The 25,224-nt window shown below is 61.8% G+C and overlaps 1 protein-coding gene across 1 annotated transcript; it reads left to right on the forward strand.

Moving 5' to 3' along the window:
* Positions 1–6,026: 6,026 nt before the first annotated feature.
* RTN4RL2 (reticulon 4 receptor like 2) lies at positions 6,027–25,224 on the forward strand. The gene is given in 4 exon segments (XM_004620391.2): positions 6,027–6,453; positions 14,047–14,090; positions 14,092–14,529; positions 23,873–25,224. Coding segments are annotated over 4 exon segments (1,263 nt in total). The 5' UTR covers positions 6,027–6,422; the 3' UTR covers positions 24,623–25,224.

Here is a 25,224-nt window from a genome sequence, read left to right on the forward strand (position 1 = left end):
GGAAAGAAAGGAAAGAAAAGAATTAGGAGTGGGAACACCGGGACCCATAGATGTGCATCCTTTACCAGCCAGATTTTGGAGATTTCTGAACAGAATGACGGCATGAGATCAAAACTACACCGGGAAGATTCGTTTTGAGATTCATCTTGGGAAATGGGCCAAGAGACAGAGATTTCTGTCAGCGATCTCCTGGGCGTGGCCCATCATGGGGGTTCCTGAACTGCAGAATTTGAGGAGAAGGGAAGGGATCAGCTCTGTCCATTCCGGGAAGGAGGAGAACAACGCTCAGGGAGAACAGGGCCGAGCGCCAGCCACAGCCTTGCCAACGACGGGGTCCACGGTGCTCTAGGAGGGCACAGCCTGGAAGGAAAGAGACCCGTGGGTGGGGCCGGAGTGAGAATACCAAGAGGAAGGTGCCTGCCTGGCATGCGGACAACCCAGGATAGATCGCCCAGTACTACAGACAGCCCCCTGGGCACCACCAGGAGTGATCCCTGAGCACAGAATTGGGAGTGAGGTCTGAGCACCATCAGGTGTAGTCCAAAAATAGAGGCAGAGGAGGATGAAGATGAGGAAGAGGAGAAGGAGGAGGAGGAGGACGCAGATGAGGAGAAGGGGAGAGGAAGATGAGGAAGAGGAGGTGGAGGAGGAGGTGATGGAAGAGGAGGAGGAGGTGGTGATGGTGGTAGAGGAGGAGGAGGAGGAGGAAGAAAATAGAGGAGGAGGAGGAGGAGGAGGAAAAAAGGAGAGAAGAAGAGGAGAAGGAGAAGAAGGAGAAGCAAAAGGAGGAGGAGGAGAAGGTGGAGGAGAAGGTGAAGGAGAAGAAGAAGGAGAAGGAGAAGAAGAAGAAGAAGAAGAAGAAGAAGAAGAAGAAGAAGAAGAAGAAGAAGAAGAAGAAGAAGAAGAAGAAGAAGAAGAAGAAGAAGAAGAAGAAGGAAGGAGGAGGAGGGAGGAGGAGGAGGAGGAGGAGGAGGAGGAGGAGGAGGAGGAGGAGGAGGAGGAGGAGGTGAAGGAGGAGGAGGAGGAGGAGGAGGAGGAAGAGGAGGAGGAGGAAGAGGAGGAGGAGGAGGTGGAGGAGGAGGAGGAGGAGGAGGAGGAGGAGGAGGAGGAGGAAAAAGGAGGAGGAGGAGGAGAAACAACAGATACCCTAGAAACCACGTGAGGCCAGAGAAAATACATTCTATACAGCCTGCCCTTGGAACTCTATCTTAAGTTTTTCTCCCCTGTGGTGTGCATAAGCACACACATCTACACACATGTACACACATATCCACTCACATCCACAAATATGTACACATACGCATACATACACACATAGGCACACCTACACAAATCTATACTATCCCTGTATACAAACATGTACACACATGCACACCCACCCACGGAGACATGTATACACCATACAAGAATGCACACATGTGCACACATACACAAGCATGTATACAGACATGCACATACAAACATGCATAAACTTGTGCACACACACATACATACACAAATATACACACATCTATAATATACACACAAACGTGTACACACATATGTGCGCAGCTATACCTATACTCATACACAACCATGTACATAGACATGTATGTCATGTGCACACACCCGCACACGCACACACAAACACACAAATGAACATTCTTCAGAGCCCTGAGTCATATTCTGTTCCCCCCAAGGCTGCACCATTCATCAAACACCTTTGAACCTCTCCTGCTTGGTCCCCGAGTCAGGCTTCTGCTCCACTCATGTTTTATGTCACTGAATCCTGAAAGCACCCTGGGAGCTGGAAATTAATATTTCCGCCCCCCCCGAACTTTCTGAACAGGAAAATTAGGACTGAAATGGTCAGCATCTGGACATAGGGACTGTGGGGGAGGGTCACGGGCATTTCGGCAGTGGCGGACTGCAGTAACTTTGTACTGTCATGTCACTGTCATCCTGTTGCTCATCGATTTGCTCGAGCAGGCACCAGTAACATCTCCATTGTGAGGCTTGTTACTGTTTTTGGCATATTGAACACGCCACGGGGAGCTTGCCAGGCTCTGCCGTGCAGGCAAGATTCTCTCGGTAGCTGGCCAGGCTCTCCGAGAGGGGCAGAGGAATCGAACCCAGGTCGACCGCATGCAAAGCGAACGCTGCGATATGTTTTAGCATGGTTGTAGCCACTTTAAGCCAAACTCTGATCTTTTTTTTTTTGCTTTTTGGGTCACAACCCGGCGATGTCCAGGGGTTCCTCCTGGCCCTGCACTCAGGAATCACACCCTGATGCTGCTCTAAGGACCATATGGGATGCCGGGAACCAAACCCATGCAAGGCAAGCACCCTCCACACCGTACTATTGCTCTGGCCCCTAATGATTTTTTTCATTTTTAAGTGAGCCCCTTGACCAAGCTCCCCTAGCACTCGCAGCAGCAGAGCCAAGCCTGTGCCCTGCCAAGGGTCCTGGGGCAGGTCTCAAAGAGAACTGGACGCTCTTCTATAGACACACTCCATGGGACCTGCCAGTGGGAGGTGTAGCCTGCCATGGCACACCGAGAGGTGGCGGGGTGATAGTAAGTTGACTTTTTCCCCTGATTTTTCAGATTCTCAACTGCTTCTACATGACCTCCTTTCCCAAGTCCACAGTGCTCCTCACCCGAGGAAAAGGGCGCATTCCCATGGGACTGCAGACCCACCTACGGCCACCAGAGGGCGGGTCTGCTCTACAGCCAGGTCCTGAGCACCGGTAACCCCAGAGCCTGACCCAGGGGGGTGGGGTCAGGCCTGGCATGGACCGAAACTGCCTTATGATCCAGCCCACTCTGAGCGCGTTGCCATCAGCTTGCTCCCTTGGGTCCCCAAACCTCTTAACTTCATAAGCTGTCCTCCTGTCAGACCCTCCTTTAGCCCTGCGTCCATTGGGCTACAGGCGGCCATCCTGTCCCCAGGCCGCAAGGACAGCCACCCTGGCCTCGAGATGCCTCATTCTATCAAGCCCTTTCCCGGAACCCAGAGGCTGCAGGCGGACTAGAGCCTTAGGATGGCATCTTCTCCCTCCAGAGATGAGACCTGGTGAGGACCACGGGGATGAAAAGACCACTTGGTCTTCAAACTGGTTCCAATCCCCCCCACACACACACACCCGTCTGGATCTAGGGATGGAAAGGGGGGGGTGGAAAGGGGGAAGAAACCAGGATGGTGTTTTCTGCACGGGGAGGAAACCTTGGGGAAGACCAAGGCACGGTGGGATTTCCTGTAAACTGAGACCAGCCGTCCCCCACCCACCCGCCATCCCTCCCAGCCTTCATTGATTGCCTGCTGGGTACCCAAGAATGAATGAGAGGAGTTTCCTGTTGAGTGGGGGAAGAGGGGGTGAGTCAGCAGCTAGGAAACGGGGACACCTGTGTCATGGGGTAGGAACCGAGCCAGTGGGGACACACGGAGACCCACCCAAGTTGGGGTATCCCTTGCACCGCCCAAGTCTAAAAGGATTTGGGGGTGGGGAACAGGGACACCACTCCATTCCCTGCAACTTCTTCCCTCCCCCACGTGGGGCTCCCTTCTCGTAGGCGAGGCCGGCTGCCTTGGGGGCCGGGGGTCCCCCCTCTCCCAGCCCTCTTCCAACGCCGACCGATGACTTCACCTGAGTCAGCCGGCCGCCCACCCGCCCCTGAGCGTCTGTCTCTGCATCTTGTGATATTTCGCTCCCCGGGAGCCAGCCCCACTGCGCTCGCTCCGGAGGCAGCTCGGCAAACAAACTCCGCGACAGATTGTGCCGCGGCTCATTCCGGGGAAGGACGCCAAATCCCACCCTGCCACCCCCAACACTCCCTCGTCGCCGCCGCCCCCTCCAGGCCCTCCCCGCCCCGCCCCGCCCCGCCCCACCCCACCCCAGCCCCCCCCCAATCCGGGCGCGGGACCCCCCGCGGGGTGGGTCTGGGAAACACTCAAGAGCCTTATTTCTGCCTGGGGAGGAGTTGGGATGTGGGATGGGGGGGGCCGGAGCGACCACCTCCCCCCCACACGCACCCCCCCAAGCCTCTCTCTATCTTATCTGTAAAGCAGCGTGGGGTGCGAGTGGTTGCAATTGTAAGGATGTAGGGGCTGGAGGGCCAGAGCGATAGCACAGCGGGGGCGGGCGCTGGCCTTGCACCAGGTGGACCCGGGTTCCATCCTCAGCATCCCACACGGTCCCCTGAGCACCGCCTGAGGGTGCGCTCTCCCCACCCCCTACACCCCATCCCCACCCCCCAATTATGTTAAGGGCTGAGCGGGCCTGGGAGTCTCTGGGGCAGCAGATGGAACCAGCAGGGGGCGCCCGAGCGCCGGGGGCGCACGGGGGGCCTGAGCCGGCCTTGGGAAGGGCGCGGGCGGGTACAGCGGATGGAGAGAGGGAGATGGAGACCAAGGGAGGGGCGGGGGCGGGGGACCGCAAGCATCGCAAGACACGGTGGAGGGTCCGCGCGAGCGGCAGAAAATAGTGGCAGAAAACGAGGCAGATGCAGCAAGAACGGAGCCGACAAGGAGAAAGAAAGGGAGCACAAGAGGGAGGGAGGGAAGCGAGAGCAGGAGAGCATAAAATATGAATAAGAGGGTGGGGGGGGTGAAAATCCGAGAATCCGACGGGGGAAGAGCCAGCCGGGATGAATGGGGGCACGAGGCGACGGTGTGTGCCGGGCTGGGGCGCGGGAGCCGGAGGCGCGGATTCTCTGGTCCCGCGCGCGCGCGGCCGGCGGGGCTCGGGCACCCCGCACCGCTGGCCCCCGAGCACCCGCGCAGCCCGCCGCCGTCCTGTAGGGGCTCCCCACCGAGAGCCCCGCACCTACCCCGCGCCCGGGCCGCTCCCCAGAGCTGGATTCGGAGCGCCACGGGGCCGGGTCGTAGCCCCGGTGACTGTCCCCACCAGTGTGGCCACACGAAGGAGACGCTTAGGAGCAGCCCTGGCGCGAGGGGCGCAGGGTGCACCTCTCTTAGGAAGGAGTTCCTGGTCGCAGTAAGCACCCCCCCGACCCCCCACTTTCGAGTACCTCCCCTTCCCACCGCCAGCGTTTTTTGCTGGAGACGAGCTATCAACTGCCTTTAATGTACCACATACTCGTAGGAACGTGTAGAGGACACGCCGGCACGCGCACACCCAAACTTGCAAACGCGGGTAACGGACACACACACACACACACACACACACACACACACACACAACGCCAGGACACCGATGTCCTCGCCACCTCCCTCCAGCCTCTCAGAGCTTCGCGTTTGGCACCAGCGCCGACGCACCAACTGGCGGGCGCCCCGCACCAGCTCCGCCGCACTGCTCAGGGCCCTTGGAGCCACCGCACAGCGGGGAGGGCGCCGGCCTTGCACGAGTGGCCGACCCGGGTTCCAGCCGTGGCACTCCATAGGGCACCGCCCTCCCTCCTCCCCCCCCCAAAAAAAAAAAACACGCTAGGAGTGAGCCCCGGAGCGCAGAGCTCGGAATAAACCCTGAGCACAGTCGAGCATGCCCCTCCCCCCAAAAAAAGAGAGAGAGAAAAGGGGCGCTCGCGCGCTCACGCTGGCACCTGCGTCCCAGCGCACGTGCACGCTCCTAAGTTGGGTCCTGCACACACAAACTCTCGCATCTACTGATCGCGTCGCGCGGCCGCCGCCCCTGGCTCGGGTCTGGGAACCGAAGGGGAAGCGGAGTCTCCGAGCTCTCCGGGGGGACCGCAGGTCAGGACTTTTGCGCCCGCACGCAGCCGGGAGGGGGAGCCCCTCGGCGCCCGGAAAGTTCGGAGGGGGGTGGGGCTGGCCGAGTCCGCGGGGTTCCCTTTCCCCCGGCCGCACCCCCGCGGCGAGGGATGTCGGTAGTAGCGTGTGCGCGGCGAAGGCGATCGAAGCCAGTCCTCGGGGAGCCCCCGCACCCTCCCCCAAGAGGAGCGCGAGGGGCCGGGGTGGAGCAGGGGTGAGGGGAGGGGGGGAGAGAGCCGATCCCGCCTCCGAGTGGCCTGGAAGGGGTTAAGTCGCCCAGCTAGGAAGCGAGGGAGGAGCCAGCGCGTGCGGGAAGGAGGGGGTGGCTGGGCAGAGCCTCCTCGCTGTCCCCACTCTCCCTCGGCGCTCAGCCGGGGCGCACGGACCAACGCACTGACGGACCCGCGCGCAGCCCGCGCTGTTGGGGGGCGCGGGCCCCGGGGCGTCGCCCGCCGGCTCCAGCCCTCCCCGCCCCGTCGCGTCCCGCCCCGTCGCGTCGGGGGCCCCATGGCTCCTCCCGAGCCCCGCAGCCCGGGGGGCGCAGGGTAGAGCCCCGAGACCCGCCCGCCGCCGCCCCCGGGACTCCCGGGTTCTCCCGGAGCCCCGCGGGGGGTCCCCGCCGTCTCGTCGCGCGGGCTCCGGGGGGCGCGGGGGAGCGCCCTTGCCCCCTCCCCCACCACGACCCCCCACACCCCCCCGAGCGTGGAGACAAGATGCTGCCCTGGCTCCGACGCCTGCTGCAAGGTAGGGACCCCTCCCCCGGGGGGCGCGAGGGTGCGGCCGCGGAGGGGTGCGGGGGGGGGGGGTGGGGGGGGAGCGCACCGGCTCGCCAGGGGCCCAGCCCCCGCCCCCCAGGGCGCCCCGCTCAGAGGTGCCGGGAACTCGTGACCGCGGGGGGCCGCGCGCGGAGCGGGGCGCGCGGGGCTCAGGTTCCGCCGTCCCGGCTCCACCTGCTCGGGGGACGCGGCGGACTCGGGCCGGCTGGGGAAGCGCCGACTCAGCAACTCCGCGTGCCCGGCGCCCGGTGCCTCAGCACTTTGCTTTCCCGGGACGGCGGGCCGAGTGGGCAGGGCACGGCCGGCCCGCACGGGGAGCCGGGAGGGCAGATGGAGGGCGCCCGAAAGGGGACGGGTCCGCGGGCGGCGTGACTGGGGGGGTGGGGAGGCAGGAGTGTGGGGGTCCAGGAAGGGACAGGTCTCAGATGGAGCAAGTGACGGGGCTTCCAGGAGGTCGGGGAGGCGACGGGCTGGGACGGGGAACCGACCAAGGGAGCAGGGGACCCAGGCGAGCTGGGAGGAAGCCGGGAAAGAGCGCAGAGGCGAAGACAAAGGCCGGGGACCCCCAGCAAGGGGGGTGGGGGCAGAAGAGAGTGTGGGGGGCAGGAAGGAAAGGCCAGAGGGACAGCCAAGAAGAGGAGGGGGGTAAAGGGGAGAGCTGTCCATCAAGGAAAGTGGTCAAGGCTGATGCTCCAGAGACCCCAGAGGGGCTGGGGTACCCCCAGAACCGGGTGGGGACTGGAAAGGAAGGCAGGAAGGAAGAAGAGAAAGGAAGGGATGGGGATGGGGTGGGGGCGGGGGGCTTGCCCAGGGAGGAGACAAAGAGGCTTCTGGTAACCACATCCACGTGGGGAGCCCCAAAGCTGCGCCTGGCACCTCCCTTCCCTGCGGAGGGAGTGGCTGGTGGTGGGCCAGAGAGGGGGGTTGGGCTCTGGGGGTCCTGGGGGTGATGTGGCGGGTGGGGGGTGCAGCCCCCCCCCAGGCTGGGTGCCCTGGCTGCCTCCCGCTGCCATTTATATCCCTGGTCCCCACGTGCCGTCGTGTCGGGATCCTGCCGCTGGCTCGCTTATTTTGGGGTGTTACATTCTGGCGGAGTGGAAAGCTGTGTGCACCCGCGCCGGCGCCCTTCCCAGCCCCTCCGCCCCAGCCTTCAGGGACCCCCGGTTCAGTTTCCTATTGAGGAAGCACCCACACACACACACTCACAACCCCCCCCCCCACCCGCAGGCAGCACCCCCCCCCGGCCCCCAGCGCTGGGCCCCTGCGCTGCCTCTTCAAGTTTCCTGCCACAAGGTGCCTCTGGGCAAGGGCAGCGCCTGGTCAACTTTCCAAGTCTCCCAGGACCCACGGTCCCCGGAGACTGTGGGACTCGGCCACCTCAGCAACACCCACCCCCACCCCCGACCTTCCCAGATCAATGCCGTGTCCCGACCTCTCGCTGTCTCTGCCCCGCTCGGGCCTGGGCTCCTCAGCTGGACACCGGGCCTCGCTGTGGGACAGTCCCACGGGTGACCGCCTGGGCAGGCCACAGCACACAGCCCAGGAGAGGAGAGTTGCGGGGAGATCCCGGGGCGGGGGTCCCTTCCTGGGCCCTGACCCCCGACAGTGGCAGAAACCCAGCCTGTGGCCGTCTGGGGACCCCCTTGTACTGGTCGGGGTGGGGGGGGCAGGCTGCGGCCTCCCTTTGCCTCCAGCTCAGCCTCCACACATGCAGTCTCCGCGGGGGGACGTGGAGCCCCCTAAGGAAGATCAGGAAGCCCCTTCTTGCCGGCTCCCACCCCCCACACACACACACCCCCCTAGCACTGGCTGCATGGCCCCAGCACCTTCTTCCGCGGTCTGCAAATGTGAGACCCCCAGGCTGCTCCCGGGGTGGGGGGGCGGTGTCACGTGGTGTGGTGAGTGCATGCTGGGGGTGGGCGCGTGCAAATAAATAGTCAGGGGCATACAGTAGGTGCCTAATTACGGCAGGGTCCTGCCATCCAGTAGTCCAGGGCAGCTGTCTCTTCCCTTCCCTGCCACTTTAGAGATGAGGGAGAAATAGGGGCGAGCAGGGCGGGGTTAGGGGGCGGCTAAAGGGGGCCCCTCCACCCCCATGTAGAGGGGGGGAGGAATTAAACAAAAGATCCCAGAAAGACCCCCGGCAAGGGCCCCCGGAGAGCTTCAGGGGCTCTCCCCAACTTCTCCGGGTGGGAAATCGGGGTCCGCTCTGCTGGTCACCGAGGTGCCCCGTTCCTGCCCTGACTGCCAGGAGCCTCAGGGTGGGGGTGTGAGAAGGGACGCCCCCCCGGGTGGTGGGGAGAACCGGTTTGTTGGGGGGGTGCAGGGAGGAAGGGGCCCCCCGGGCCACGCAGGGGGGCCAGGAGACTCCGGCCCTGCCCCCAACTCCCATTGCTCAGGCCTGGGCCCGAGCCGCCCTGCGCGCCCCCCCCCCCCCGCCCCTCCCTCCCTTCCCCCTGGCCTCCCGTGAGCGAGCACGCGGCCTGAATTATGGATGAGGCTCCTTGCCTTACAGCCGCGCCGCGCGGCACGGGGCCAGGAATGGCAGCAGAGTCAGCGGCGACGCAGAGGCCTGCAGGGAGGCCCCCCACACAGCCGCAGGGAACCCCCACTCCCGCACGACGACAGCGGGGGAAGGCGGGGGGAGGCGTGAGCCAGGGCGCCCACCACCGTCCATCCCACGCCAGGCGCCTCCATCCACGCCAGGCGCCGCCGTCTGGCCCCCAATCCACAGCGCACCCCCAATCCACAGCCTCCGGGACTCCTTGTTCTGCCTCTCCCCAGGGTACCCCGTCGTCAGCACGAGCTGGGCTGTGGCCTTTGAGCTGATAAGGGTGGGATTAAGGGATCAGGACGGATTTGCCGGACTCTGGTGTCAAGTCCTCCTGGGACAGCAAGCTCAGAGGTGACACTGATGCGAAGAGAAATGCCCCATCAGCCATCCGGCGATTCCTTCCTCGCCCTGGCCCCGGCCGGCCACTTTTGCTGTGTGACCTTGGGCAAATTGCTTGCCCTCTCTGAGCCCAGTTGTCACCTCAGCAGAATAAGAGCTTGAACGAGAGCTGGTGAGCCTTGGCAGCCGGTTCCAGCTCTGAAGCTCCCCCCCCACCACCACCACCACGTTGTCCTGCCTCAAAAGCCTCCGTCCTGGTGAAACCCACCCAGGGTGCTCCTAAAGGCATCCCCTCACCACACACACACACACACACACACACACACACACACACACCGACACCCAGCCCTGCCTGGTTGGGGTGAGAGACAGCCTGCTCCCCCCCACACCCCACCGCCCGCCCCCCACGTGGCTCGGAGGAACGCAGGAGGAGAAAGTAATCGTGAAACGTCGCTCGGGGGAGGGGTGAGCGGGGCCGAGAAAGGCGGAGGCGGTGTGAAGGATGAACAGCAGCCTCTGTGTCACTGAGCATATTACATCACACCCGGCCTACACACGCACGGGGCGGCGCGCACACACGGCACCACACAGCCCGCGCCCGCCCGCCCGCCTGCCCGGGAAGGCCAAGCCCGCCCAGCACCTGCTCGGGAGTTGGGGAGATGCAGAAATCGAGACGGGGGAGGTGCTGGAGCCATAGCACAGCAGGGAGGGCGTCTGCCTTGCACGCGGCCGGCCCGGGTTCGATTCCCAGCATCCCATATGGCCCCCCGAGCTCCTGCCAGGGGCGATTCCTGAGTGCAGAGCCAGGAGTAACTCCTGAGCATCGCTGGGTGTGACCCAAAAAGAAAAAAAAATCTAGAGGGGGCAGAGGAGGAGGGAGTGTGCACGACACACAGCAGGGCAGGGGTCCCCGCCCCATGCCCCCCACCACAGGCTCCGCAGAGCCGCCCCTCCCGTCGACACCCGCTCACACCCCGAATCTTGCACGTTCATGCATTCGCTCCCACGGAGGACAGCTCGCACGCACACACGTGTGTCCACGGTGCTGTTGGCGTCACGCCTTCACACGAGCATGAGCATGGGCCCGTGTGTGCAGGTCACACCCAGACATGCACAGCGGCCTCTGAAGGCCGAGGGAGAACCTCCCCCGAGGGTCTCTCCAAACCCGTCTCTAGTCCCAGGGGTCTGAGGAGCGAGCCTTCCCGCCCTCAGCCCCACACACTGCTGCGTACATGTGTGTGCGTGCGCATGCGCGTGCATGTGCAGTGCCGGGGACTAAGCCCAGACCCTCACACATGTGAGGCACGTGCTGTGCCCAAGACTGGTTGGCTCTGCGCCTCCCAGGGCAAACTGCAATGGAGAACCCAGGAGGCGTCCGGAAGCCATGCTAGCGCAGAGGTGGGGCGTGGAGGGAGCATTCAGGGGACAGAGGTGGCCGTCGTCTCAGTGTTAGCCCAGACTCAGCACATCCCTGAGCACCCGAGGGTGTGGCCCCAAGATACCGAAGAAAGAAAGAAGAGATTGGGTTCAACTAGGTCCCAGCCAGAGCTTGGGAGGGAAGGAGGGAGGGAAGGGACGGAGGAGGAAGGAAGGAAGGAAGGAAGGAAGGAAGGAAGGAAGGAAGGAAGGAAGGAAGGAAGGAAGGAAGGAAGGAAGGAAGGAAGGAAGGAAGGAGGGAGGGAGGGAGGGAGGGAGGGAGGGAGGAAAGAAGAGGAAGGAAGGAAGAAGTAAGGTAGGAAGGAAGGAAGGAAGGAAGGGAGGGAGGGGGGAGGGAGGGAGGAAGGGGAGGAAGGAAGGAAGGAAGGAAGGAAGGAAGAAGGAAGGAAGGAAGGGAAGGAAGGAAGGAGGGAAGGAAGGAAGGAGGGAAGGAGGGAAGGAAGGAGGGAAGGAGGGAAGGAAGGAGGTTATTGAATGTCTTTGAATAGGAAGAAGCTGGAGTGGGAAATGCAGCTTCCTGGCTGTCCCCCAGGAACCCTGGTTCCACACAGGCTGAGCTGAGGAAGTTCCGGATGATTCTGTGGCAGGTGGGCCCTTGTCCAAGGCCCACTGCCCCTGGTCCCTCTGGCCCTTGCTGCGTGGAGGGGTTTGGTTTGCTGGTTTGGTTTTGGGTGCGGGGCCACATCTGACATTATTGCTCCAGTGCTCCTCCCAGCTCTGTGCTCAGGGGTTGCTCCTGGCCATGCTTGGGGCCCCCCTTGTGTGCTGGGGATCAAGCCCCAGACGCCTCGTGTAACATGAGGGACACCTCCTTCTCTGTGTCTCTCTCTCCTTGTCAAAGGTTTTGCAAAGCAACAGGAAAGTGGGGGGTCCTGGGGAGCAGTGGGGTGCCATGGGGGGACTCCAGCGAGGCCCGAGCACCCCTGCCCAGGCGCCATGGATTCCCGGGTCGCAGGCAGAGGCTTTCAAGTTCATTCTGACCTATGTTCTCATGTGGGGTGGACACATCTGCTTCCCAGGGAACACAGGGCAATGTCTGGAGACCCTGGGGCGGGGCGGGGAGGGGGGTGTCACTCACACTGAGGAAGGGCCAGAGCCATAGACCAGCAGGGAGGGCACTGGCCTTGCACACGGCCAACCTGGGTTCCATCCGGGGACCCCCACCAGGAGTGATCCCTGAGCACAGAGCCGGGAGTCAGCCCTGGGCACAGTTGGGTGTGGCCCCCAAACCAACCAAAAAAGTCGTTGTCTTGACATTTAACGGGGAGAGGACACAGTACTAGTCGGCACCTAACTAGGACCCCACCCAGGGCAGTCCCCCACACACACCCACAAAGATCTGTCCCCCTCCCAGCGCTGAAGCCGGACAGACCTGCAGGGAGCAAGGGGAGCCCCCCCGCCCCACCCCAGCCAGGGCAGCAGGGGAGGAAGAAGCTGCGCCTTGAGCCCCCACAGCCTGGCCAGTGCTGCCCGAGCTGCCCGGAGAGGCGGAGAGTGGACGTGACCAGAAGCGCGGGGTGCGGGGCTGGACTCAGATTCCCGAGGGGTCGTGCCTCAGTGGTGCATCCAACAGTGACAAGGCACCAGGGCTACACCCCACAGCGCCAGCCCAGGCCGTGCCAGGGGGATGAAGCCCCGGCCGGGGGCATGCCAGGCTAGGCCCTGGCTCCTTTGGAGCTGTGTGCCCAGTGAGGAAGTGGGGGGGTCACACCTCGTAGTGCTCAGGGACCCTCTGGCTCACTCCCGGGGATGCTCGGGGCCCGAACCCGGGTCTCCTGCAGCCCACGCATGCGCCCCGCCCGTTCACTCTCCGACAAAATCAATTGTTTAAAATTGGGGGCTGACTCCTGGCTCCGAGCTCGGGGATCCCTCTTGGTGGGGCTCAGGGGACCCTGTGCGGTGCCAGGGGTGGAACCCAGGCTGCTGTGTGTGCGTGCCAGGCCAGCGCCTTCCCCGCTGTCCAGTCTCTTGGCTCAGCCAATCAATGTTTTGTTTTCTTTTTTTTTTTTTTGGGGGGGCCATGCCCCAGCGATGCTCAAGATTCACTCCTGGCGGGGCTGGAGCGATAGCACAGCAGGTAGGGCGTTTGCCTTGCACGCGGCCGACCCGGGTTCGAATCCCAGCATCCCATAGGGTCCCCTAAGCACCGCCAGGGGTAATTCCTGAGTGCATGAGCCAGGAGTGTGACCCAAAAAGGAAAAAAAAAAAGATTCACTCCTGGCTCTGCACTCAGGAATTACTCCTGGCGGTGCTCAGGGGACCCTATAGGATGCTGGGGATCGAAGTTGGGTCACCCGTGTGCAAGGCAGACACCCTCCCTGCTGTACTATCATTCCAGCCCCAAATCAACTTGGGGGGGCCTTCTTGAGTCACATCCGGCAATGCTCAAGGTTCACCCCTGGCAGTGCTCAGGAATCACTCCTGGCGGTGCTTGGGGGACCCTGTGTAATGTCGGGGATTGAACCTGGGTCAGCCACATACAAGGCAAACACCCTCCCTGCTGTACTACCACCCTGGCCCCCAAATCAATTTTTTATTTTTACTTTTTGGGTCACACCAGGTGATGTTCAGGCGTCACTCCTGGCTCTGAGCTCAGGAATCACTCCTGGTGGGTGCTTGGGGGGGCCCTATAGGGTGCCGGGGATCAAACCCAGTCAGCCATGTGCACGGAAAACAAACACACCTCCTGCTATACTATCGCTCCAGCCCCCAAATCAATTTTTTTTAATTTTGGCTTTTTGGGGGGGCCACATCCGGCAATATTCAGGGGTTACTCCTGGCTCAGCACTCAAGAATTACTTCTGGTGGTGTTCAGGGACCATATGGAATGCCGGGAATCGAACTGGGGTCGACCACATGCAAGGCAAGTGCACTCCTCGCTGTAGTATTGCTTCAGCTCTAAATCAATTTTGTGTGTGTATGTGGGGGGTACTTTTTGTACATTCTGGGCCACACTTGGCGATACACAGGGGTTACTCCTGGCCCTGCACTCAGGAATCACTCCTGGAGGTGCTCGGGGGACCATACGGGATGCCAGAGATCGAACCACAGCAAAGGCAAGGCAGACGCCCTCAATCAATGTTTTTAAAGGTTTTTAAGTAAGCGGGCGTGGGCCGAGGGCTCTGGGGGCCTCCCACCTCCCGGACCCTGGCACGACCCTGGCACGTTGGCTCGGGCAGGGGTGGGGGGGCAGGAGCGGCCCCCTGAGTGGTCTCTCCCTGACCCCCGCAGGTCCAGCCTCCGCCTGCCTCCTGCTGCTGCTGCTGGCGCTGCCGCCCCGCCGCCCCCAGCTGCCCCATGCTCTGCACCTGCTACTCGTCCCCGCCCACCGTGAGCTGCCAGGCCAACAACTTCTCGTCGGTGCCTCTGTCCCTGCCGCCCGGCACGCAGCGCCTCTTCCTGCAGAACAACCTCATCCGCACGCTGCGGCCCGGCACCTTCGGGCCCCACCTGCTCACCCTGTGGCTCTTCTCCAACAACCTCTCCACCATCTACCCGGGCACCTTCCGCCGCCTGCAGGCGCTCGAGGAGCTGGACCTGGGCGACAACCGGCACCTGCGCTCGCTGGAGCCCGACACCTTCCAGGGCCTGGAGCGGCTGCAGTCGCTGCACCTGTACCGCTGCCAGCTCAGCAGCCTGCCCGGCCACATCTTCCGCGGCCTGGTCAGCCTGCAGTACCTCTACCTCCAGGACAACAGCCTGCTGCACCTCCAGGTCAGCCCCAGCCCGGCCCCCCCCCCCGCCCCCGCGTGTCTGTCTGTCCATCTCGAATGTCTGTCCATCTCTGCGTGTCTGTCTGCCCGTCTCTGAGTGTCTGTCTGTCTGCCCGTCTCTGCGTGTCTGTCTGCCTGCCTGCCCGTCATGCGTGTCTGTCTGTCTGTCTCTGTGTGTCTCTCTGTCTGCCCGTCTCTGCATGTCTGTCTATCTGCCCATCTCTGCGTGTCTGTCTGTCCATCCATCTCTGAGTGTCTGTCTGTCCATCTCTGCATGTCTGTCTGTCCATCTCTGCATATCTGTCTGTCCATCCATCTCTGCATGTCTGTCAGCCCATCTGTGTGTCTGTCTGTCCATCTCTGCATGTCTGTCTGTCCATCTCTGCATGTCTGTCTATCCATCCATCTCTGCGTGTCTGTCAGCCCATCTGTGTATCTGTCTGTCCATCTCTGCATGTCTGTCTGTCTGTCCATCTCTGCATGTCTGTCTATCTGTCCATCTCTGCCTGTCTCTCTGCCCGTCCATTTCTGCATGTCTATCTGTTTGTCCATCTCTGTGTGTCTGTCTCTGCATGTCTGTCCATCTCTGCATGTCTGTCTGTCCATCTCTCAGTGCCTATCTATCTCTGCATGTCTGTCTGTCCATTTCTGTCTGTCCATCTCTGCATTTCTGTCTGTCCTTCCCCCCCCCCCCCCCGCCACCATCCCTCTTTGCCTCGCTGGCTCACTTGCCTCCCCCATCTGTCCTCTCCTGCCTCCTCTGTCTGTCTCCCTTCGCACGCCCACTCCACACACACCCCCATGTCTGTCTGGGTGTATGGGTGCGTCTCTTGCCACGATCTTATCTCTCCATCCACCGCCCCCCCCATTTGCCTTCGGGGGATGTGGCCTCTCCCCAGGCACCCCAGCCCGAGGGCCGTGGGGGGATTTTCTCGCCCCCACTCCAGCCAGGGAAGCAGAGCCAAGCTAGTATCCCCACGGCAGCCCCCTGGGCCATGGGGCAGGGCCGCCTTCCCCTCTCCGGGCCTCTCTGGATGCCTGTCCCGTCCACAGCTGCTGTCTCAGTGCCAGGGAGGATGGGAGGGGGGCGGAGAGCAATTAAGGGGCTGGAAAATGGATGCTCCGGAAACGGAAGAAACAACAGTGACTGCTATTCATTGTTATTATTACTGATCTGGATGTTGCTTACCGTTGTTACGATGCGGACTGTGCCCGCCAGAGCCTTCCCTTCTGTCTCCCTGGGAAGCCGTACCACACCCTCCAAACCATTCTGGGAGAAAATCCCCCCTCGCAAGGCAGCGCCTGGTAGAAGGAACCAGGAGCCCCCTCCCCGGCTGCTCCCTAGCGAGGGCTAAGGTGCCCCACACAGGAGCCCGAGTGACCCTGAGGGGGGACAGGGCCACTCGAGACAATCATTTCACAGACTGAGCCCCACCCTGGACCAGGTGCTGAGAACACGGCACTGAACAAGGCAGACAGAACTCTCCTATAAATAGTATGTTGGGAAAATATGTGGCACGCTATTGTGATTGCAGAAATACAGAGGATAAGAATAGCAGGCGGGCCACGGCGTGGGCACAGCGCGAGCCTGCACTGTGGTGAGTGAGGACTTGACAGGCGACGACATTGTCGGGCCCTCAACTCGCGCCGAGCCTCAGCTTTCCCATCTGTAAAATGGGGGCACGAGAGTGCATGTCTCTGTGGGATTTTGTTAAGCGCCGAGTGCAGGGGTAGCTTGCGAAGCTCAGAGATGGGTATGTGGCGTGCGGTGAGCACCTGAGTGGCGCTTGTTAACATGTGATTTCAGACAAAAGAATCAGGCCAGAGAGATGGCTCAGTGGGCTGGAGCGGGTGCTTGGCACGCAGAAGGTCTGGGTTCAAGGCCCAGCACCAGATGTTCCCCTAAACACCGTGGGGAGAAGCCCTTCCCTGCCACTGCCCAGAGGAAGAGGAAAGAAGGAAGGGAGACAGGAAGGAAGGAAGGAAGGAAGGAAGGAAGGAAGGAAGGAAGGAAGGAAGGAAGGAAGGAAGGAAGGAGGGAGGGAGGGAGGAAGGGAGAGAGGGAGGAAGCAGAAAGAAGGAAGGAAGGAAGGAAGGGAGGGAGGGAGGGAGGAAGCTGAAGGAAAGATGGAAGGGAGGGAGGGAGGAAGGAAGGAAGGAAGGAAGGAAGGAAGGAAGGAAGGAAGGAAGGAAGGAAGGAAGGAAGGAAGGAAGGAAGGAAGGAAGGAAGGAAGGGAGGGAAGGAGGGAGGAGGGAGGGAGGGAGGAAGGAAGGAAAGAAGGAAGGGAGGAAGGAAGGAAGGAAGGAAGGAAGGAAGGAAGGAAGGAAGGAAGGGAGGGAGGGAGGGAGGGAGGGAGGGAGGGAGGGAGGGATGGGGAAGAAGAGGAAGGAAGGAAGGAAGGAAGGAAGGAAGGAAGGAAGGAAGGAAGGAAGGAAGGAAGGAAGGAAGGAAGGAAGGAAGGAAGGAAGGAGAGAGAGAGAGAAGAGCCTCATTTCCCGGTGCCATGCTGGCTGAGGCGGCCCATTTGGACCCATCCTGGATATCTGAGTCTGCTTCAGTCCTCAGAAACCCCGGGTAGGTTCCAGAACACTCTCTCCCTTTCCTTTCCTTTCCTTTCCTTTCCTTTTCCTTCCGTTTTTCCTTCCTACGTGTGCCCTGCACCTCAGCTGCGAGAGCCAGGGCCAGGGACATGGACTGCAGGTTTCCGGGACCACACGACCCTGGAGAGCCGATGGGCCTTGGGTCTTGATCCTTGGCTGGCGTTCTGGCACGAGGGTGAGCTCCGCCCTGGAATCACGCTCTTTGGCAGCTGCCAGCTCAGTCCTGGCTCCCGTGTGACTCCAGGCAAACCCCTTCACCGCCGCAGCCCCCTGTTCCCGGCGCCCACTGGCAGCCACCTGTACGGAGCAGATACGGCCCAGCTGAGAAACCCGGTGGGGCTCAAGTTAAACTCAGGGCCGGAGCCATAGCACAGCGGGGAGGGAGTTTGTCTTGCACGTGGCTGACCCGGGTTCAATCCCGGGCATCCCGTACAGTCCCCCGAGTCCTCCAGGAGAGATGCCTGAGGCCAGTCAGGAGTAAGCCCTGAGCACTGTGGGTGTGGCCCCAAAACCAAAACCTACCAGGGGCTGGAGCCACAGCACCCATAGCGGATGGGGCGTTTGCCTTGCACACGGCTGACCCGGGTTCGATTCCCAGCATCCCATAGGGTCCCCTGAGCACCGCCAGGAGTAATTCCTGAGTGCATGAGCCAGGAGGAACCCCTGTGCATCGCCGGGTGTGACCCAAAAAGAAAAGAAAAAAGAAAAAAAGACCAACTCCTTTATCCAAAACCAAAACCTACCCCCAAACTTTTTTAATTAAACTCAGGGCCACACTCTAGCCAATGTCCTCCTCATCGCTGTCACTTTCATCACTGTCAGTTGTGCCCGGATGACCGCTGCGGAAACTCGGACTCCTCATCAATCTGTAATGATTGTTCAGAATGAGGAATCAGATTGGGGGCGGGGGGGCGTGGGGGACGTGCTTGAATGGCCTAGAACATAAACTCTGCATGCAGGAGCCCCACGGCCCAACCCCAGCACTACACATAGTCCCCTGACCACCTCTGGGGGTGGTTCGCCCAAGCACGGAGCCTGGGATCGACCCCAGGGCACTGCCGAGTGTAGCCCCAAAGCAGAAACTAAAAGCCAATAACCAGGGCTGGAGAGATAGTACAGCGGTGAAGGCACTGGCCTTGTATGCGACTGACCTTGGTTTGAACCATATGCGGTCACCCAAGCACTGCCAGGAGTGAGCCCTGAGCACAGAGCCAGGTGTGGCCCCAAAACTAAAAACTAAAATCAAAACACCAGAATGAGGAACAGGACTCAGAGGGCCTGCGTTTGACTTCCACTTTCCCGGGCCTTTCTCTGACTTACCTAACTTTGGGGCAAATTGCTTCCCCTCCCGGGACCTCAGTGTCCACATCCTTGAAATGGGAATGCAAAGTGCACCTCCCACAACCAATGGCAGCCCTGAATGATGGAGGCGTGTATGTGCGTGCGCGTGCGTGCATGCGTGTGTGTGTGTGTGTGTGTGTGTGTGTGTGTGTGTGTGTGTGTATAGCACAGAGCAGGGTGATAGCTTAACAGCATCCCTAAGACCTGAGCCCCCCTCCCTGCCTGGCCCCATGCCTTGATGGGCAGCAGGCCAGGGTCTGGGCTCAGGGAAGCCTGGACAAAGGGGCACTGGGCAGGCCTGTGGGGTACCAGGCCGCTTCCCACCTTGCCCTGGCTCCAGGAGAAAGAGGGAACTGCCTCACTCTGGGCACTGCCTGGAGGGAGCAGGCTGGGGCGGCCACAGCAGGTGTAGAATCAGAGGGGCTGGGGTGCGAGCCACAGGGTACAGGTGTCGTCCCCAGGCGGGACTTGGCAGGAGGCAGTGGTCTGCAGCTGCAGGCAGCGTGGAAGGGAGAAAGGCAGCAGGGAGCTGGTGGTTCCCACAGCTTGTCTGCTAGATGCCAGGCACTTTGCCACAGGGGTTCATGCATCACCAATATTTATTGAGCACCTACTACATGCCAGGCAGTGCTCTGGGTGCCAGGGACGTAAGAGAGAGAATATATATATATATATATATATATATATATATATATATATATATATATATATATATATATATATCCCCGCTCCCGCTCTCTGGAGCACATTTCCTGCTTGAGAAGAAGCAGATGCTGGAGACGCCCGTTCTCTCTCTTCATCGTGACAGGACAAGTTTGAATCCCAGCCCCAACTTGCTTGGTGTCTTTTGGCAAGTTACTTAACCATTCTGAGTCTCACTGGACCCATTCATCTCTCTCTCACTTTTCCCCCCCCCCCCGGGTGCTGGGGATGGAGCCCAGGGCCACCCACGTACAAGCAAGCACTGAACCACTGAGCCACAAGCCCGGCCGTGGCCCATTCATAAAAGGGAGAGAATGATCGGCACGGGGAGGGGCGGGGGTGGGGGGGAGATTCGGGGTTGGCAGTTGTCCAGATTAAAGAAGATTCGGGGCCAGAGCCATAGTATAATGGGTAGGGCGTTTGCTTTGCATGCAGCTGACCCAGATTCGATTCCTGGCATCCCATACGGTCCCCCGAGCCCTGCCAGGAGCAATTTCTGAGTGCAGAGCCAGGAATAACCCCTGAGCATCGTGAAACAACTCTAAATAAATAAATAAATGAAATGAAACAAAATTAAAAAGATGTCCCCAGGCCCAGAGCAATAGTACAATGGATGGAGCACTTGCCTTGCACATGGCCAACCTGGGTTGGTCCCTGAGCCCCGCCAGGAGTGACCCCTGAGCACAGAGCTGGGAGTCAGCCCTGAGAATCACTGGGTATGATCCAAGAACCAAAAACTAAAGGCGAATGGGGCTGGAGCAATAGCACAGCAGGTAGGGCGTTTGCCTTGCACACAGCCAACCCGGGTTTGAGTCCCAGCATCCCATAGGGTCCTCAGAGCACCTGAGGTAATTAGGAATTACCGCCAGGAGTAATTCCTAAGTGCAGAGCCAGGAGTAACCCCTGTGCATCGCCAGGTGTGACCAAAAAGTAAAACATAAAGTCGATAAAGGGCTTAGCTCGATGTGTGGCCCTGGGTCAGCATCCTTGTGGGCCGGAGCTATAGCACAGCGGGAAGGGCGTTTGCCCTGCACGCGGCTGAGCCAGGTTCCATCCCCAGCATCTCATGGTCCCCTGAGCACCACCAGGAGTAATTCCCAAGTGCAGAGCCACGAGTAACCCCCGAGCATCACTGAGTGTGACCCCCAAAAAATCATCCTTGCCTCCATCTCCCAGGCTTTCAGCAAAGTGAGGGCACCAGTCAAAGCCCCCCCCCCCCACAAAGATTAGGGGTCACATTCTGCAAAGAGCTTAGGGCCGGTCTTCAGATCCTCAGATCTCCTGGTTCCCAGGTGCTGAGCCGCCAGGCGCTGGGCTAGTCGCTTGCCTTCTCTGATCTTCCCTCTTGCAATCCCAGAAAGAGGGAAGGAGGGAGCCCCAGGTCAGCCTCTGGCGGGGCAGGGCGGGGAGGGGGCTGGTGACAGTTGTGGTTACTTCATGGGATCTGCGTGGCTCCGAGCGTGGCACCTGGTTCAAACCAGGAAGGCAGCCCGCAGGAGGCTGGTGACGCGGGTGATGACGATGGCAGCGGGCCCCCCCCCGGGGGCGGGTGGGCCCGGCGACGGGGGGGCCCTGGCACGGAACAGCCCCCCCGCCCCCCAGGACAGTTCTGCTCAATGGCTGAGGTGTACTCCAGGGCTGGCTCATCGATATCGGATGAGGTCAGAGCTTAACCCTCAGCAGTCTCCATTCGCGGGGTTCAGAGACCACACAGGACTGGAGGCTCAGAGAAGGGCGGGAGCACCTCAAGGTCACACAGCCCCGAGCCTGATGAGGGGAGGTGGGTTGGTAGTGGCAGGTCAAGAGGAGGAAGGGGTGTGGGAGGGGGGCGGGCGGGCGCTGCTGGGCTGAGATTCCAAATGGATGCAGGGCTCTGGGAGAGGGAGGGAAATGCGGTTTTGAAATGGAAGAAGATGACTGGAGCAGACGGCCGGCCCAGAGGGAGGGGGGCGGGGGGGGGGGGCAGAGGCAGCGGGGAAGGCTGTGAAAGTCGAAAGTCGAGTGCTTATTAATGCACAGAGAGGAAGGGCCGGATCTGAGAGCTACGGTCCAGGAAATGGCAGTGGAGTTTGACAACTGGTGGAGGGGGGAGGGGGAGAGGGGGGATGGGGGGTGGGGGATGGGTCCCTCAGGCGGAGGCTCCAGGAGCCCAGAGCCAGGCCGTTAGAGAAAGCAGGAGGGCAGGAAGGAGAGAGGCACGTTCGGATCCAGGGTTTCTTTAGCCCCCAAATCGGAGCGGGGGTGGGTTTGGGGGCTGGAATGATAACAGAGCAGGTCGGGTGTTTGTCTTGTGATGCGGACCCCCGCCCCCACCCCAGGTGTGACACCCCCCCCCCCGCATCCCATCAGGTCCCCCCGAGCACCGTCAGGAGTGATACCTGAGCACAGGGCCAGGAGTCACCTCTGAACATCTCCAGATTTGGCCCCAAAACAAAAATGAATCACGGCTGAGGTGGGGGGGGGGTGTGAAAAGTGCCAAGCCCCCAGGGCTTCTGAGCGTTGGTGGCCCTGCTGAGTCCAGCGGTCCCCAAAGCATGGGTCACCTGTGCTGCTCCTACTGGCCCTCTTCTGACCTCTGGGCATGCCCTCCCTCTGCCGACCCGCCATGACAGAGTGACTCTGGGCTGGGGGAACACAGAGCCTCCAGGACTACCCAGAGTCCCCCCCCAACTGAGCACCCCGAAGAGTGACCCCTGCGCACAGAGGAATCCCTGGGCACTGCAGTGTGGAGCTTTTTTTTTTTTTTTTTTTTTTTTTTTTAGTTTTTTGGGGAGGTTTTTGGCTTTGGGGATCACATCCCACGATGCACAGGGGTTACTCCTGGCTTTGCAATCAGGAATTACTCCCGGGGGTGTTCAGGGGGTGCCATGGGATGCCAAGGATGGAACCCCGGTCGGCCGTGTGCAAGGCCAACGCCCTCCGCGCTGTCCTATGGCTCTGACCCCAGAGTGTGGACAGAGACAGAGACAGAGATCCCAAGTGGGCCGTCGAATGGACGGGTTGATGGGGGTCAAGGGCAGCAGGACCCGCTGGGCAGGGGCCAGGAGAGGGGGTGGGGGCGCGGTGGTGACAGGCAGCGGGGCAGGTTGAGGGGGACGGATCTCAATGCGGCCAAGAGGAGGGCTCTTGGCAGCCTCGGTTCCTGGAGCGGAGAGGGCGGAAGCCAGATGGGAGGGGGCGAGGAGACGCAGGAGCACAGGAAGGTGGGGACTGGGAGTGTGGGCGGGGAGTCAAGGCCCTCCCCCAACCCGAGAGCCGCCAGCAGGCTCCTGGGGGCGGGGCGGGGGGGCAGCCACACCCCAGGCGGGTTCGGAGGGGGAAAGCTGCAGCCCGCCAGAGAGAGGACCCCCGCGGCCGCCAGCCCCCTCAGGAGTGAGCTGGGGACTCTGTCTCGGAGCCAGCCCATGGGGGGGGGGCCTCACTACCTCTCAACCCCCACTCCCTTTCGGACAGGGGCAGGCTCCCCGCAGTGGAATGGGATGGGGGGATTCCCCAGCCCTGACGTGCGCCCCCCTCCCAAGAAGAGAGTGATGAAGTAGGGCAGCGTCTGCGCGCCTGCAGGGCTGACACAGTCCTCTTCTTTTTTTTCTTCCTTTTTTTTCTTTTTTTTTTTTGCATCACACCCAGCGATGCACAGGGGTTCCTCCTGGCTCTGTACTCAGGAATCACCCCTGGCGGTGCTCAGGGGACCCTATGGGATGCTGGGAATCGAATCCAGGTCGGCTGCGTGCAAGGCAAATGCCCTAACCCGCTGTGCTATCGCTCCAACCCCTGACACAGTGCTCTTATAATCCCAAACTAGCAGCAGATGCTGGACCCGGGGAAGCATCTCACTGGAGGAAGGGGGCTGGCCTTACCTTCAGGGAAACCCCAGCTGGGCTGGGGGTCTGTGTGCTCACTCGACCCCCGCCCAATACACACCTCCTTGAGACCTTGTCTAGTCTCATCTTCTGAAACCTCCTGCCCAGTCCTCTGCATTATTCATACTGAGGAAACTGAGGCTAAAGAACTTCTCCGAAATCCTGCCGCCGGAACCAGGGCCAGCTGGGTGCGGGAGTCGCTGGACCAAATATGTGGGTGCAGGCGCTCTGCCCAGCCCTTCTTCGCTCACATGCTCTTGCTGGGGGGCGTCTTCATCAGTCTTCCCGCTGAATACCCCATCCCCATGCCTCCCGGAGGTCTCCTTCTTCCCATTTGACAGATGAGGCCACAGGCTTAGAGGGTCACCGCTTCCCCTCTACACGCACAGAGCGGGTGCCAATCACACTCCCTGTGCCGGGTGCTGCAGGCGACAGAGGAAGAAACTGAGTCACGGACCCTGTGGTTGGAGGAGAGAGAGAGAGAGAGAGACCCCGCATGCGAGGGCAGGGAAGCTGGCGCCCGGCTGCGTGCTGAGCGCGCCCCAAGGTGCCAACGTCACCAAGAGCATCACGCGCGGAACTTGCAAAGCGGTCCTGATGCGGGGTGGCGGGGGAGGCGCCCCAGAACTGCTGAATGGGAAACTGGAGGCAGACCTGTGGTGGGGGAGAACCGTGGGGAGGCGGGGGAAAAGGGGGGGCCCTCCTGCGGCACTGTAACGTTTCGGGGATGCCCTGGCCAAGGTCCCCCCTCCCCCCAGCCCTAGGGGGACTCCCGGGGAGAAGCCCCCACCCGTCTGAGACCCCCCCCCCCCCCCCCTGTCTTCTCTCCCGCCGCCGCAGGATGACCTGTTCGCGGACCTGGCCAACCTGAGCCACCTCTTCCTGCACGGGAACCGCCTGCGGCTGCTCACGGAGCACGTGTTCCGCGGCCTGGGCAACCTGGACCGCCTGCTGCTGCACGGGAACCGGCTGCAGGGCGTGCACCGCGCGGCCTTCCGGGGCCTGGGCCGCCTCACCATCCTCTACCTGTTCAACAACAGCCTGGCCTCGCTGCCCGGGGAGGCGCTGGCCGACCTGCCGGCGCTCGAGTTCCTGCGGCTCAACGCCAACCCCTGGGCGTGCGACTGCCGCGCGCGGCCGCTCTGGGCCTGGTTCCAGCGCGCGCGCGTGTCCAGCTCCGACGTGACGTGCGCCAGCCCGCCCGAGCGCCAGGGCCGCGACCTGCGCGCGCTCAGCGACGCCGACTTCCAGGCCTGCCCGCCCGCCGTGCCCACCAGGCCGGGCAGCCGCCCGCGCGGCAACAGCTCGTCCAACCACCTGTACGGGGTGGCCGAGGCGGGCGCGCCCCCCGCCGACCCGTCCACGCTCTACCGAGACCTGCCCGCCGAGGACCCGCGGGGGCGCCAGGGCGGGGACGCGCCCACCGAGGACGACTACTGGGGGGGCTACGGGGGCGAGGACCGGCGGGGCGAGCAGACGTGCCCCGGCGCCGCCTGCCGGGCGCCCGCCGACTCCCGCGGGCCCGCGCTGGCGGCCGGGCTCCCCAGCCCTCTGCTTTGCCTCCTGCTCCTGGCGCCCCACCACCTCTGACTGCGGTGCTGAGACTGAAGAGGCCGGTGTGCCCTACCCCCCCCCCAAAAAAAAAAACCTCTTGCCGCCCACCTTCCTGCGGCCCCAATCCTCCCTCTGCGGCTCGGACCCAGCGCCAGTCCAGAACGCCCCCTCCGGGAGGGCCAGGCCCCTTCTCCCCGCCTCCTGGGCTACTACTGGTTTCTGCCTCAGTCCGGTTTGCCACCACTGTGGCCGTTAGTCCTTTCCCACCCCAAGGCCGGGGTGCCCCCCTGCCCCCCTGCCCCCGAAGCCCCCCCACCCCCGCAGTGGACTCAGAGGGGCTTTTCATCTGCAAAGCAACTTCCACCAGCAGAGCCTTTGGGAGCTCCGGGGACGGTCCCACGCTCCCCCCCCCGAGCCGTTTGGAGAGAAATCCTCCACGGGGCCAGGCGAACCCTAGGTCCCTGCTTAGCACCCCCTCAGCCTCCCGACACTGGAGGAATACTTTTCTCCGAAGTCTACTCTGGACACTTTTTAGGGTGCCTGGAGAGAGCTTTCCTCTCCACCGTGGCCCCTGTGTAGTGAAGATCAACAGGAGTTGTTTGGGAAAAAAAAATTTATTAAAAAATTCTATTATTTTA

Source organism: Sorex araneus, chromosome 6 (genome assembly GCF_027595985.1).
Source record: "Sorex araneus isolate mSorAra2 chromosome 6, mSorAra2.pri, whole genome shotgun sequence".
NCBI lineage: Eukaryota > Metazoa > Chordata > Mammalia > Eulipotyphla > Soricidae > Sorex > Sorex araneus.